The 15,886-nt window shown below is 40.9% G+C and overlaps 1 protein-coding gene across 1 annotated transcript in view; it reads right to left on the bottom strand.

The window, feature by feature from the left end:
- Positions 1-15,886, bottom strand: part of neto1l (neuropilin (NRP) and tolloid (TLL)-like 1, like) — a gene marked incomplete at its 3' end in the record, with an annotated part of 95,664 nt that overhangs the window by 10,775 nt on the left and 69,003 nt on the right. Inside the window, exons 6-8 of the mRNA XM_083935834.1 lie at positions 9,870-9,911; positions 9,527-9,654; positions 960-1,042 (exon numbers count right to left, since the gene is read on the bottom strand). Coding sequence (XP_083791960.1) covers positions 960-1,042; positions 9,527-9,654; positions 9,870-9,911 — 253 coding nt within the window. The remainder of the gene's footprint in view (positions 1-959; positions 1,043-9,526; positions 9,655-9,869; positions 9,912-15,886) is intronic.

Raw genomic sequence — 15,886 nt, 5'->3', positions numbered from 1 at the left:
ATAAAGTTACTGCTATTAAACAATTAGCTTAGCATAAACACTGGAAATAGGGGGGGCTAGCTTGGCTAAGCAAGTTATATCTTGTTTGTTTAATCCTTACAGAAAAGTGTCAACATTAAAAGCTGTGGTTTTACAAAGGGTTATATACTTGACTTTTTCTTTGCAAGGTGTATTGACTTCCTGGTGTCTCCACTGGATGCTCAGCAAATTGACACACTGCACAAGCATCAACACTTAAGCTAGCAGCTAGCTAGATATGAAGGGATAAGGTAAGGGTAAGGTTAGCTGTGCATTTACAGACCATACTCTAGTGCTGGGTTAAAATAACTGTGTATTGACACTTGCGCAGTATGCCAGTTACATTCAGTAACTACGCTTGGTAGCTACATTCTAGCATCTCCCCTCAGCAACCTCATGGTGATGTGGTCTTTGGGTGGGTGTAGCTACAGATACAGAGATAAGAGCGGTATTAAGATTTTCTTACTCTTTCTGTCATGCAGGAGATTAAATAAGTGCAATTATGAACATTTTGCACTGTTTATTTAACTGTAACTGACAAACACGTAAAATGGAATTTGTCCTGAATAGAATGTTACAGTGACAGTAATATTTGTGTCAGAAATTGATATCTGTAAAGTGAAATATGATCTATTAATCAGTCTCAGTGTGTTATCCAAATAAGTCGTGTGAGGATAACCTGGTTAAAAGGAAAGAACTGGAGCTGTATCTTGTCACAACCCACAGCAATTCTATTTCTATGTTGAAACCATTAATTTCCCGTCTTTACATAATTAAATATTTATGTCTTCACAAGAAAAAGCTCAATTGTAAGTTGTTATGTCAAGATAAGGACATGATTAGGTCATGATCACAAGACAGAGGACCAACAATTAATGAGCAATATGGCCTCGTTCAGCCTCTATATAATTTATCAAAATGAGAGGTTAAAAATGTCACACCTGCCACCATCATACACCGCCACAAAGTTGCGCTTGCATTCATTAGAATTGGCCATCTCATAGTCGAGAAAACGCAGGTAGATCTGTGCCATGCAAGGAAGAAAAGTGGAGAGAAAACACATAGAGAAAAGGCAGAGATCAATTAAGGAAATGTCAATTTGTGGTGATGACAGAGGAAATGGGTAAACAGAAAACATTTCAGCTCTTTCTTATCATGGCATATGCATTTTACTCATTTGCCCCATGCCTGATATAGCAGCTCCGTAATGAAATAAGACTGACAGTCTGCAGCTTACAAAGTCATTACATACGCATATCAAATGAGGACTCAGAGAAAGACAGTCTATTAGCTTTAGACTCATTATCCATATCTGTTGAGATAAATCCTTACACAAAACCTACAACCTTGTTCAACTTAAAATCTTTGGATGTTCACGAGAGGAAAGGTCATTCAGTTACAGTACTATTTGGAACCTTTCTTTGAAATTTATGAACTCCAAATATCTACAGAATATAACAAATATTTTCAAACCATGACAGATATATGGACCATCTTATTACCATAACAAGGTGTGAAATATCACAGCTATCCTAGGTGAAACTAACACTTCCTTATTGCCTCAGCATCATTGTCTGTCACTCATTCATCAGGCTGAGATCGCCCAATCACAGCTACATTCTGGTCGGCTGGGCACAGCACTCACCATCATTGCGGTTAATGAGTGGACCGCTCCCGATATGTGACAGGGAAATGTGACGCTTCAAAAGCCCAAAGATGAGAGCTGCAGATGGAGCAGGATAATGAAGCATGGAATGTCAATTCGGCTTCAACAACATGACAAGTGAAATGGATCGGAAGGGGGAAACAAGCTAGCCAGTCATCCTCCTGAGATTTCATATCGGTGTCAATGATCTTCCATCTAGTAAAGATTTGTCATCTTCATCCACACTTTTGGCTTTTGTCACAAGAGGCCCAAACAAACAGCATATTTTTTTGTCTTCAACACTGGGATACTTGAATGAAACGCAAGCAAATACAACGATGAACCACACATAGGGAGTTGGGGCCTTTCCTACACTTAATGTGTATGGACTTGTATTGATATATTAATGCCTTAATCCCCAGAGGAAGGGCTGGAAGATAAAAGAGGGTCTGGAGACAATTTCTCAGCAGATGTCACTGTAAAGTGCTGTTGTAGTCTATCCAATATTGCATGGATTTCCAGTACAGTGCCTTTTAAATGTGATCGAACTGTTGAGATGGTGGATGTAAAATCTGGTTTCTCAATAGGGGGGATAATCTTTAGAAAGACATAATGATTAGGTCAGTGGTCTGAGAGGGACACCACTTGATATTGTAGGAAGTTAAATAAAAACTGTAAAGTAAAGGACAGAATAGTTGTTATGGGTGGACACTGTACCTCCTAGTTGGCTCAGGAAGCCGTTTATCATCTTTTCTATTGGTAAGATGGGTAACCCATCTGCGTCACTGTCAACCGCAGCGCTTTAGGATGATGTAGTATGGAGAGCAACAACAGTAGATAGTATTAAAGACCGAAAACTCCAAGTAAGGAGGACGCTTGGGATGTTGGAGGGGTCAAACACAGGAACTTAAAATTTTTCAGCCAAGTTTGTGTCCCATGTGAAGTTTCTTGTATAATATTGTTTAGTATTTTAACTGAAACCACTGTCTTTTCTTGACCATCCTGTTATCCTTGGGGTCCCCATTCAATGTTTAACATCTCTAAATGCAGTAAGCCTGTGAATGTTCTCATTCGTCCAGGTCATCGTTATCCTCAAAGCAATTTCAGTCAAAAACAACTGGACTGGTTGTTTGTCTAGGAAGACGTTTCACCTCTCATCCAAGAGGCTTCATCAGTTCATGTACGCATCTGACCAGGCTGGGACTGGTCCAACTAACTGGTGTGGAGATCCAGGTATTTAACCTCTCACAAGGCCGATGATGTCACTGAAACCCTTTGTGCTCCAAGTGCCCACGCCCGTCGACTCTAAATGCAGGGTTCATTTTTCTTCTTTTTTTTTTTGCTGTATATTTAATGACTTTTCCTAATTTGATGGGGACAATTGGGAAAACCTAAAATTGGTATTGGAATTTTCCATTGTCCTGTATATAATAATGATTTAATCATTATTATTATTTATTTTAAAATAAAAATAATTACAAATGTAATGTTTTTCCTGAGGTCAAATTGACCCTGTACGTAATACATGCTACTGTCCTTTATAATGTAAATGACTTTCATTCCAAACATTATAAATAATACAAAATATTGCTTACTTTAAAAACACACAAACAAGTAATATATAATATAATTTAGATGAATCAATATTTTTCCCCGTATATTTCTGAAGTCACATTATAGGTATTCTGGATGTATAAGAAAGTGTTTGGGGTGCTGTGTTTAATTTAAAATGCTATTTAGGTAGTCAAACATAAAACATAAAAACTCGAGTTACAACTTTGATGGTCAACTTTTTATGGTCATTTTCTGAATCTTTAAATAGTTTGGGTCAAATTGACCCCATGGATCCTCCTGTTATAACAGTGTTACAACAGGAGGGTTAAAGCTAACAAGCAATGTTGGTTTTGTTTGAATTACCAACAGAATTCCCAGAGCGTTAACAAGTGATGCCATGACGATGCTTTCCTAATGACGACCGTTTCCATGCGAATAGATGACAATGGCCTTCTGAACCTACTGGTAGGTGTAGCTGGCCCCTTCTAACTCATATCAATGAGGCTTTTAATGGAGTGATAACGTTCCGGTCAGATGGATTTTATGTGTTATTGTTAAGGTTATAGTGAAGTTTAAGGTTCAAAGGGCCAGTAATGGGAAAAAGGTACCTATAAGCATGTTAATTAGATCACTTGGCCCAACCATTCCTTCTTCAGCTAATAGGATTCGAATTAAATTAGGCAAGGCTTTTTTTCACCCTCAGCACAAAGAATGCAGTTAATGCAATCAGATTAGACTAATTACAAATACAAAAAATAGCCGATCAAGTGTACACTTTGAATAGACTTCATCTTGTAGTAATGGCTGATTAAAGCGATGAACCTACAATTGTTAAAGAGCATAACACAGCGAGTTTGACCACGAGTAACTAATACTATGGAGTCATGAGGCTGGAGGTGGTGGTGTTGAGGATTGTAATATGGTTTGCCACGTAGTATACTGTAACCATTCATTTACAGTTAAAATCAGAAGCAGATCTTTTGGTTTTATTAACACAACCTCACTTTACACACGGAATCTGAAACTTTCATCAACCGTTTAAGGTTCAATTTTCTGCATTTTCGCATCCATCAAAACCTTTTAGTGTTGTTCTAAATGTCATCATCCAAAATGGCCTCTGATAAGATAATTCGCGTCTCTGAGACCAAAGCACCTTACAACAAGTAACAAATAGAGAGATGCAGAATTTTAAGATAAACTCAATCTGATGGAGGAGATCTCTACCTTCACAGCCCAGCTGGAAGACTCCCAGTTCCAGCAGCACCTGTATTATTGCAAATGGGCAGCCGTGCAGAGAGAAAATGCTGGACTAAAGGCCCATCTGGACGAGGTTCACAGTAAGTAATTATTGTATTGCAGGAGCTAAGCGAACTGAAGAGATCAAAGACCAGCTGGAATGGGCTCGCAGGAACGAAACTTATGAGGAGGAGATTCACAACCTCAAAATTGAACTGAGTGAGAATCAATGCTATTGAGAAACTGATTCTTGCTGATAAGATCATAGCAAGCCTGAATCTCAAACTGGATGAAGCTGCAGCAGCAAAACAGCAACCCTTCTGCAGAGCAGTGTGAGGACCTGGAGCAGAAAGGCTTCCAAGGCAGGACTAGAAGAACTGAGACTGGGCAATGAGGAGAAGGCAGAGGGGAGCTCCAACAGCAGCACTTAAAGACCCAGAAAGACCTGCAGGGGCAGGCTGCTAAACACAGGGGGACCAAGAGGCTCTTCACTGTGAAATTGAGGAGCTCAGAGCCAAGGCCTTTTAAGAAAAGAGTGAGGTGAAGGCCCCTGACTTGGACAGGGGTCAATGGTAATTGAACATGGTAAAGAAATTGCCAGACAAAAAGTCAAAATAGAAGATAAACTGTCAGGTCAGGCCACAAGGTGTCTCTCTACTAGTTCATAGAACACAGGGAATATGTTACGGAAGAAGACATTTGAAGAAACTTAAATAAAATACATTTGAGATTAAAATAATTGAAGAAACTCACAGGATAAGTGCACGGTGAAGAGCTTTACACTAGCTTTATTTACAGACCCTCCGTATGCTGAACAGCTCTCATCCTGCATTACAAAAGTGCACAAAACAGCTAATAGAACAACGGGAGAAGAAAGAAAAAAAGAAGCCTATTAAGTATGTATGATTGTTGAAAAAGAACACAATACAGAGAATGTGTTCAAAGTTCCTACAAAAATAACATGATGAAAACTCATCTCTGATGCAATATTCACAAGATTTTCTGCTCAAATGCTGCTTCATTATATATGACAGTATTTTAGAGCTGCACTAGTGGACCAATGCATCACCTGCTATGTGATGTCAGGCCATGCATGGTCTAACAGACTAAACTTAATTTTCAAAGCTTAAAAGAGCTCTGCATTAACTCTGCAGTTGTCGATGGCCCCCTAATGCAGTTTCACGAGAAGGAAAATGGATAATAAAAAATAGAAAAATCGCTGTAGGCCTATCTTCATGTTACAGCTACAGCTAATGGGTTTGTTCTTCACAGGCCTAGTTTCCTGGATGGTTTAAGTAGAATAGAGATTGTGGTGCAATAGGAGCAGTAAGACAAAGAGATGATAATGTTTTATGTATTAATGCAAAGTAAAAAACCAATCGAGCGCTTGTAGTTGGAAAAAAATAGCCCATTTCACTAAATCTTATTTATTGTGCCCATTACCTAGAAGATAAGCACCACGTATGCACTACTGTATCTAATACTGCAACAACAGTACTGTTGTCCCACTGCCAGTGCAAACTGTCAAACCTCACAGGACATTGTAAGTGCTGATAGCTAGAGGCTAAACTTGAACTAACCAAGAAACAAAAGTGTTTTCAATTATTTTTATTTGGCGTAAGGGGCCAACACAGCGATAAAAAAGCCTTTACACTATGCTGCCACATACACCCTTTTATGCTGTAAAAGACGACAGCCTTATTGTCTTGGATCAAAAAATGTATGGTTATTATAACATGGAATGGTGTAAATGGAATCACAGAATGCAGCTTTCCCACTTCGGTCATCCTGTTGAGTTGAAGCACAGAAAAATAATAACTGCAGTTCTTCATGTATGTGATGTTTTTTTCTCTACCTCGGCATTCCCTTAAGTAATGTCTGACGCTAGATTTGACCGACAGTGTCATCAAGAAGGCCTCATTATGTGAGCGAGACGTACGCAAGCCGACAAATACATAAATAAAAGCTGTTTTTTCTGCAGCTCATGTTGCAGATCTCTTCTAACTGACTGATGATGAAGAAAAATCAGACTGCAGATGGCTTCGCAAAAGCCAAATGATGGCAATGGATCAGATAGATACAATCGCAAGGCGAGAGATTGGCTCCAGCAGGAAAATAGGCTGCCTCTTCATTGATTCTGCAGCGCCCAATAATGACTCAGAATCCATCACTGACTGGGGGAAGAATATGTTCTCACTGTCGCTTAAAAGGTGCCTCTAACAGTGTACGTGCTGTTCATTATAGTCCGAATGAATGTCCATGTTTTGGCCATTTCCTTCATGAAAAGACGCAGAAGGTGTCAGGCAGGTGTGTTGGAAAAATCCTGACAGAGTAGAACAGGCAAGACACAAATGATGTCTGCTAACTGATATGAGGCAACTGGAAATATTCCTCTACAACTACCAGCTGTCAGCTGAATTCGGACAGCTGTCCAAACAGACATGAGAAGAAACAGATTACAGTAAAAGGTGATATTCTGTTGCACAGCCTTGTCACTAACTGCATGTTATTTATTTAATGTTACTTTGGATACCAGTAAAAGCTAATTAAAAAATGTTTTGAGGTAGCTCCTGCAAAATCTATTTAAAGAAAATGACACATGGTGGAGTAAAGCAATCACATTACTGTATGGCATTCAAAATTGGTGCAGTGCTGTCATTTCTGGCAACAACACATGGTCATTATTGCTTACTTGCAGGTATAACTTTCAGTCAGTCTCTCTGCCATCTGCCTTCTCACCTCTCAACTTCCTCCCTATACATTTAGGTTTTTGATAAAATGCATTATTAAATGTATCTTTCCCTTTTCCCCTCCTTTCCCACTTTTCCTCCTCTGTCCCCCTCTCCTCCCTTCTCTCTGGAGTGCAGTCTAATTAGAGCCTCCGGTATAGGATGTCATTATCTCTCTGCTGTTTCTGGCACACTGGGTACAGTGCAGTACTGTATCAGCATAGGGAAATAAAAGCGTGCAGCCCCTACACAGTGATTGCGGTGGGTGGCATCCTCTGCATCCTTCACTGCAGTAAACATGTGTGTGTTTTAGACAGTATGTTTTAGATATTTCATGTGTAACTGACAATGAGCAGTGGTGGTGGAGGTGAGAGATTCGGGGCTGTGTGTGTCGGAAGATAGATTTGTGCTAAAAAAATGTATTTGCTACCTTGTCCATCAGTGCCAATGAATGTCAGCCTTTGGCCCACGACTTGCCTTGTGAGACAATCCTGCAGGGCAAAATATGACACTGATGCCGACCAAGGAAAATACATCATGCTGCCAGGCTTGATCGCCCTGTCGCTCTTTCATGCGCATACACAGGCTTAGCCTTACACACACAGGGATACACGCGACACACGCAAAATTGACTTATGGTCCTATTTGGTGCTGTAGCCGGTGACGGCCAACTTATGCACTCCACTTAGAGCAACCGAAGAATCAATGCTGCTTTTTTTTGCATCGACTGTAACATTGAACCAGTCCTATACACAGTCCTATAGTTCCTGTGGCCTTAAAGTAGCTGAATCCCAAGGACATTTCTGAAGGGAAACAAGGGTGTTTGCTAGAAATGTCGGACCCGAAGAATATGTCAGATAAAAGCTAAGCAACTGCTGTGGTCATGAATCACAGTCGCACCAATATTATCAGCCAGGAATGTCATAAGAGCCTGCAGCGCAGTATGAAAAACCTCCATGAAAAAGTACCGTGTTTCATCAGGGTTGGAACCATGTTTAATAGCTTCCCTAACTGACTGTATGATTTTAAAAGATCTGCACGGTGGCCACAAAAAGTGACGGATTATATCGTTTAACATTAACAAGTGCTGAGTTAGAGAAACAAACAGTGACACGGTTAAGCTGACGTTGCAGCTATGGCAATAACTTCACCATGGAGGTTTTTGTATACATGTTTACATATTTACATTCTCACAAACAAAATGTCTGAATTACAATGTTACACAAAGTTTTTTAAACATCCTTAAACCAATATAACACAAACTGCAGGCATATATTAACCAACCATTTATAATTACTGTATTACATATGTCACCACACTACTAATAATTACACTATAATTACAGAATTACATATGTAACCATCCTTGACTGAATTTGTCTTACCATAAAAGTCAAAGTAAAAACGTGGCCTTATTTTATTAACTCTAACCCTGTGAATGCACCCCAAAGAAGGCCAACACTATTTCAGGAGATTTATTGCCGTCATGGACTAGACTGGGTGTGTGTGTGTGTGTGTGGGTTTATGATCGAGCCATATGGACTCATATTAGAAGTTATAGCGTTTGTGAAAAAAAGTGTCTCCACCGCTGCTCTTGCCTGGGGGAACTTTTAATCTGGTAACATTAATGCAGCACAGGTACCTGATGAGGCAGCATGTCTGGTGCGTGTAAGGGGATGTAACAAAGGTGTGTACAGCATGTGTGTGGTTGTATGTCTGTATTTGTATATGCACGCAGAGTGGCATGGAAAACACTGGCAGAGCGAACAAATACAGGCTGTAAGAGGCCTCAGGGTCAAACTGCATGGCAACACTATTTCATCAGACCTAACGCTCCCTCTCTCTCTCTCTCTCTGTCTGGTCTACCCCCACCTATCTCCCTCTCTTTTTTCCTTCCATCACTCTATTCCTCTCGGCAACAGCTTTCTGATTAAAATGGGCCTGACCCCAAGTAAACCCTTCTGCCTATCTGTCTGACCCTAGCAGAGTCCCCCCGCAGCCACGAACAATCATACTCGGATACTGCTGACAGCTGAACATGAACCCAGACGCAATATCAAAGCTTCCTGATGCAACTCCAGCATGTGTGTAGGAATGCTGAATGGGAACAGCAAATTAATAAGCAAAAAAAAATACTCAATAGAGTCAAGTTTCTTAAGGAATGAAGTCATAGAGTCTTACAACATCTATTTTTCTTAATTTGTTGTCTGACCTAACTGCGTTCTGCTGTCAAAAACCCAGCTAACAGGAACGCAATTTAATTTCCATTTTATTCTGTGACATTTCGAAATTTGGCAGTAAATCTGATTCACAGTTGGATGAGAGAGTAGCTTAGAGTCACTGACCTTGGACTGCGGCGGTGCGCGGATGTACCATTTACAGTCGACGGCCTCTGTGGCGCTGGCCTTCCCGTCTCTCGTGATCTGATGGGACTCAACGATACCTTCCGGACCAACCATGTCATACTGACAGGCTGAAACACACACGCATGCATAAAAACACACACATATATATACATGCAAGGTTCGAGGACTTACAAATACCACACAACTAGAAAACATATATATCTGGAGGAAGCACAGTATAAATACTTTATTGAGATAAGAAGGGTGAATATGAAGAGAGAGAGAGAGAGAGAGAGAGAGAGAGAGAGAGAGAGAGAGAGAGAGAGAGAGAGAGTATACATACAGGGCAGAGGTGGGGGGAGTCCCATGTCTGCAAAGTCCGGATCTGAGGAGAGAGCAGAGGAGGGGTGGGGGTATTCATGTTTAATACATGATAACAAAATCAGGATCTTCACAGAGGCAAAGACAGCCAGGTGTTAGAATGTACTGAAGACATTCAGGTAGAGAAAACTACAATTTGCTGCCCTTACTCTTACATTTTATGGGCTTCACTACTCTCTCTAAGGCTATGTTCACACGTGGCCGGCTATTTTCGTAAACTAACATTTCACCGTCTATGTTTTCAAAAATAACATCATGCACACCTGTCCGTTTTCAGAAAAAAAAATTGTTTACACTAACCCGGGTCTCTATGCCGTCAAGAGCATGCCAAACCTGTAGGTGGCAGTGTATAGAGAAGCTCAAGGCCCAACTTTACACGTACAGTTAAAACTCCAGTCAGAGTGGCGATCCCACTCCGTTTATCTAGTAACATGTTCTGTTAGCCTAGCTCCCGGGTGGTGGAGCTAATGTGAGCTAATCTGGCTAATTCTGTAAACGTAACCCATACGTATCTCCCTCCCCCCAACGTCACACCAATGCCCTTTTTTTGGTAAGAGGAAATGAGGAGGAGTCAAAGTCTGACAAGATGGCAGCTCCCAGAGGTGAATATGATTGAATCAAGTTGAGAGAATGGGCCCCGCCGGAGAGGCTACACCCATTATTTATACAATCTACGGTGTTGACGTGTGGCAGTGTCCTGTCTGATGTGGTGGTCAGTGATACAGGAGCCCCACAGGGAACTGTGCTTTCTCACTTCATCTTCACCTTATACACCACTGACTTTCAGTACAACACTGAGTCATGTCACCTGCAAAAGTTTTAAAACGATTCAGCTGTTTGTAGAGTGGTCCGAACAGAATCACCTGAGGCTGAATGTCAACAAGACCAGAGAGATTGTGATGGGCGCTTCGGCAGGAAGAAGAGGAACAAACTGGACTGGAAATCTAACACTGAGGCTGTGTAAAAGAAGGGAATGAGCAGTCTGTATTTCCCGAGGAAGCTGAGATACTTCAACGTGTGCAGCAAGATGTTGGAGATCTTCTACTAGTCATTGTTGCCAGCGCCATTTTCTTTTCTGCTGTGTGTTGGGGCAGCAGCATCAGAGCCAGTGACACCAACAGACTTGGTAAAATCATAAAGAAGGCTGGCTCCGCGCTTGGTCTCAGGCTGGAGTCTTCTGAGTCCGTGGTGGAGAGGAGAACACTAAATAAACTGTTAGCCATCATAGAAAATGATCAGCACCCTCTCCATCACACAGTGGTCGGTCAGCGGAGCACCTTTTCACACATGCTGCTCCAGCTCCGCTGTCGAAGGGACAGATACTGGAAATCTTTCCTGATTTCCTAATTTTCTCTGGACAGGTGTGCGCAATGTTATTTTTGAAAGTGGAGACGGCGAAATGCCCGTTTATGAAAATAGCCGGCCACGTGTAAATGAGCCTAAAGCTGTTGGCATGTTGGCTGCCTGACAAAGCATCCGTAAGAAACATGATCATGAGGGAGGCATTTAAATATCTGTGCCAAATTTAATGGCAATCCCTCTGATAGTTGTTTAGGTATTTCAGTTTGGACCAAAGAGGTGGTGCTGGCCAAAATGTTACAACAGTGGGCAGTGTTGCATGTCTTATCCTATCGAGTCACATGTAAGGTACAGTCCATTAACTGAAAAACTGGAATTGCTCCTGTTACCAAATGGAAAGAACGAGCTCACCACAGTATCCTCACTCTGCGAGAATTATGTAAAACACCCTCATTAGAGTGATATAAGTCAAAATCTGGGATCAACCATATTTACTGGCAATTAAGACTTTGCGAGCAAATTTAGAAGATCAAGGATATACTCTTGCAGGAGTTTCATTCAACATAATGACGAGAATATATGTAGCTGTATTTTACAGCAATTTTGAATGTAATTTGGCTTAATTAGGTTTAGTACAATAAGACAAAGTAGCCGCGGAAAACACTTGGTATGTTGTTTTCTTGGCGAATAAGGTTACTGTCACTATTTACTTAGACATGTAAGAATACAACAGGGATAATGTTTTTTTGGACGAATATATGAGTAAAATCTCCTCTGAGCTCCCCAAATAAGTTGTAATCTTATCTTTGTTCCCTTTTGCAGTGTCAGAACAAACAGAACTGAGCTTAACAGAGATAAACGGAGGAGCAAAACCATTAGAAATGTCCTTAAGAAAGGTTTCAGAAAACGTGGGCATACCATTGGGGACTACGGATCTAATTCTTAAGCTAAACTGTAACACTGACAATAAAAAAATAAACTTCAACAAAGCTGAGGCCATACGCTTTGTCAGCTAAATAAGGTAAAGGAAGCGTCTGGTAAAAGTTTTGAAAGTCAGCTTGGAATGGAAAGGTTCTTTTCTGTATAATGTTGCAATAAATTACATCAACAGGCTCGGCCTCACTGAGGTGTGTTACCTCGTCTTGCTAGTGAAACATCATAGTCTCGACTCTTATCCCCAAAGATTCAATATCGCTCCTCAGATGACTTCACAGAAGACGGATTGACTCTTGAACAATCTCTACTGTTCGTTCACATCATCATTTCTGTGTGTGCGCTGTACAGGGAGGTTTGTGTGTTTTATCCATTATGCTCCGGCAGAATATCAGATATTAAAGCTTCTAAAACATAACTTACTTTAAAGTTAAAGGCCCCATGTTGTAAAAAAAAATAAAGCAGATGGAGGTGCTATATAAATACTATGGGAGTGACAAAAAGCTCAAGCCACAGAGAACACGGCCAGTACTCAGAAACTGTGTCTTTTAACAAGCTGTCAGGTCTTCTATAGGGTTGTGATGTCACAACTATACTATATAGAGGTAGAAAGTGCTGATACACCTCTGTTACAGTCATTCCCTGACTGCATTGACAGTACAGAGACGGCAAGAGCGCAGATGCAGATGAACCCTTAAATGCTGAGCAATCAGAGCTGACTGGGCTTTCGGGAGGGGGGCTTAAAGAGACAGGTGCTTAAAATAGGGCAGCATGATGTTGGAGAAAACTGACATTCCAATATATTTTTCACATGTAATATGAAAAGGATACATTGTAATGTTAAATGCATCAATGTGGTGTACTTTGAAAGCAAGGTTAGGATGCTAGATATATGAAGAACATTGGTAAATATTATATTATTATGCTGTGAAAATGTAATTAGCCATCACGGACATATCTGTAGCCCCTTCTGTTTTATTTCAGTTTTATTTTTCACTTTTTTCCTGACATTGTTGTAGCAGTGAATTTCCCCGCTGTGGGATCAATAAAGTTCTTATCTTAAATTAATGGTGATGAAACAGCAAAAAAAACACGAAGCAGGGAAAATGAGATCAGGCCCTTGGAGGTTGCACAATGGATTTGAATGCTGACATGAGGACAGTCGGTCCAGGTCTACAGTCAGTTGTTTTTTTAAACATTAAAGCATGTAAACATGTTCTAGAATAAACCCAGCATACAAGTGTAAACGTGAAAATGGGGTTATTTTACCCTGTATTTCACTTTTTACAAAGACAAAATACATTTAATTGTTATGAGCTTTCCTTCCTTTTTAAAACATATTCCAACTAGCTCTGTCTTGTAACATGATTAAAGGGAATAATAATGAAAACTATTAAATTAGTCACAGAGTAATCATTCTTAGTTTCTGAGCCAGAATTCCACTATCATAATATGGCATGTCGCCATGCTATGATATTGACATACAGCATTGTCTTTGATATAAAAGACTCCTGATCATTCAGTGCATTCCTTCTGATTACATTATATCCCAGCCTAGTGGACAGAGTAGTTGTGTTTTCAAAGATACGCCGTTAGCTGTGAGCCCTGGGCTGCATTCATTTGAGGACAGAGCCTGCGGAAATAGGAAACACAAAAAAGGCTTCACATTAAATATGATTGTTCCTTGCCAAATCGAGACATGGCTACCACTGACTGAGCTCAGTGTAGAAAATGAGGTCTGATTGCACAGCTTGAACACCATGCCTAAATGTCACCGTTTTTTTTTTGTCTGTATGTATGCCCTAATTTTGCTGTCTAGACATGAGTCAGACCTTCAGTGTGTGTATGCAGGACATGAAGAGCAAGTCCGGTAAACCTGGCAACAAAAAAACGTCAATGAAATGGAGGGTTGAGGGAGGATGAGCATTCAGTGTGTTTGATGATGACACTTGCTGCACAAAGCCTTTAATCAAAGAAGAGAGATTCTTGGCCCGATTTCAGCTGCGCTCTCTTGGGGGATTCAGAAGAGGTGAACCTCCCCTTATGGTGAAAAGAAGAAGAGCCCATTGAATGCTTGTGACAAATCTAGCAAGGCTGCAGAAAACCATCCGCCCCTGATGCTTTCAATACCAACCCAGGGAGTAGTAAAACATGTAAACACAAAACCAGTCAGGAGAGGTGCTTAGAGTCTAATCAAGAGCCTCTCCTGAGGCTTTATACTTAATTCTCTTCTGATTAATTGTTGTTTTCAACTAAGGCTCAAATGGCATCTATAAAATGCTGAATGGGGAATACCGTGCAATTTAAAAATGCAGGTGGCTCCTCTGGCCTTGGATAGCAAACGTATTGTGAGCAACTTGTTATTTGTCTTTAGGGAAAGGATTGCTTGAAAGGTGGTGCGTTGTAAATGTTGACACAGAAAGTGATTTTTTGCTTTCAGAAGCTAGTCTATTAGTTCCCACAAAAGTGAATCAAAGCTGTCCAGCCCTTCTTTATTCAGACAGTGTCATTGTCACTCACTGATAAATGTGACTCATTGGCCCTCTTTTATCAAACGAATGTACGGCAGAAAAACATGCGTACGACCATTTCCTGGCAAACTTCGGCATTTATCAATTTGGACGTGAGCAGGAGCTACGATCAAATCTCACGTCAGGTCTGAGATTGTGTACGCAAATTTAAGCCTGTGTATTTGCGGTGCAGCCCAGCAAAATCTGGCTGAAAATAAGGAACAAACCTCAGCTGTCATTAAGCATAAGCAGTCACATATTAAGAACAGATCAAAACGGATTCTTAAAACAAATAAAAAAAATAAAAATTGTGGTTGGAGCAATTGATTGTACTCATGTGCGTCTGAAGGCACCATCCATGAATGATTACGCATTCATCAATCGCAAAAACTACCACTCGATAAATGTACAGGTGATTTGTGAGGCCAAGCTATCGCTTTTAAACGTGGTGGCCAGGGGGACACACACGATTATTTTATATTTCAAAACAGCTCGGCTCCAGCCCCCCGCGACCCCAACAGGGACAAGCGGTTGAAGATGAATGAATGAAAAGGAAAGCGCACTGCAGAGCCAAAGTCATCTCCTCGGTTAGTGGCTACCCTCGATAATTTGCATTAAATCAAACAAGGTATCAGATGATTAACATCTTGGTATGGTTCTTCTAGGTGACAGGGGTTATCCTCTAACGGAATACCTAATAACCCCGCTGGCAAACCCTGCTACATAGCAGGAGTGCAGGTTCAACAGTGCGCACACACGCACACAGGTCACAGTGGAGCGCTGCTTCGGGTTGACTGCCTCCGTTATTCTTTTCCATACAGCGTTTTTATGGGCCCCTTTTATTCCACTTTTAAGGCTGCCAAAAAGCACATCTTTATTTTGCTCCATCTTGGATGTCATGATGCCGATCTCTGTGTCGGAAAAGTGTCTTTTCTTCCCAGCGTTTCTCCTCTTTATGTTTGACCTCAGTGGGCGAGGCCTCCGAAACAGGAATATTTAAGGGCGTAACAGGTTAATGACGATCAAATTCAGCCGCCGCATTTATCAAGGCCCGCTCATTCGTACGCTGAGATTGGTCAGATACGAATGTTTCATAAATCACACTTGGGTCCTGTCCCAGGACCAATTCTGCGCTCAGATCTGTGCCCGTTTTCACGCAAGATTGATAAATGAGGGCCAATTGAGTGTAATTGTATGAACCAGCCCCTGTTCATTCCCACTTATGAAGCTACTCATT

This window comes from Echiichthys vipera (assembly GCF_963691815.1).
Source record: "Echiichthys vipera genome assembly, chromosome: 21".
Taxonomy (NCBI): Eukaryota; Metazoa; Chordata; class Actinopteri; order Perciformes; family Trachinidae; genus Echiichthys; species Echiichthys vipera.
This window is presented reverse-complemented; position numbering and strand designations above follow the sequence as displayed.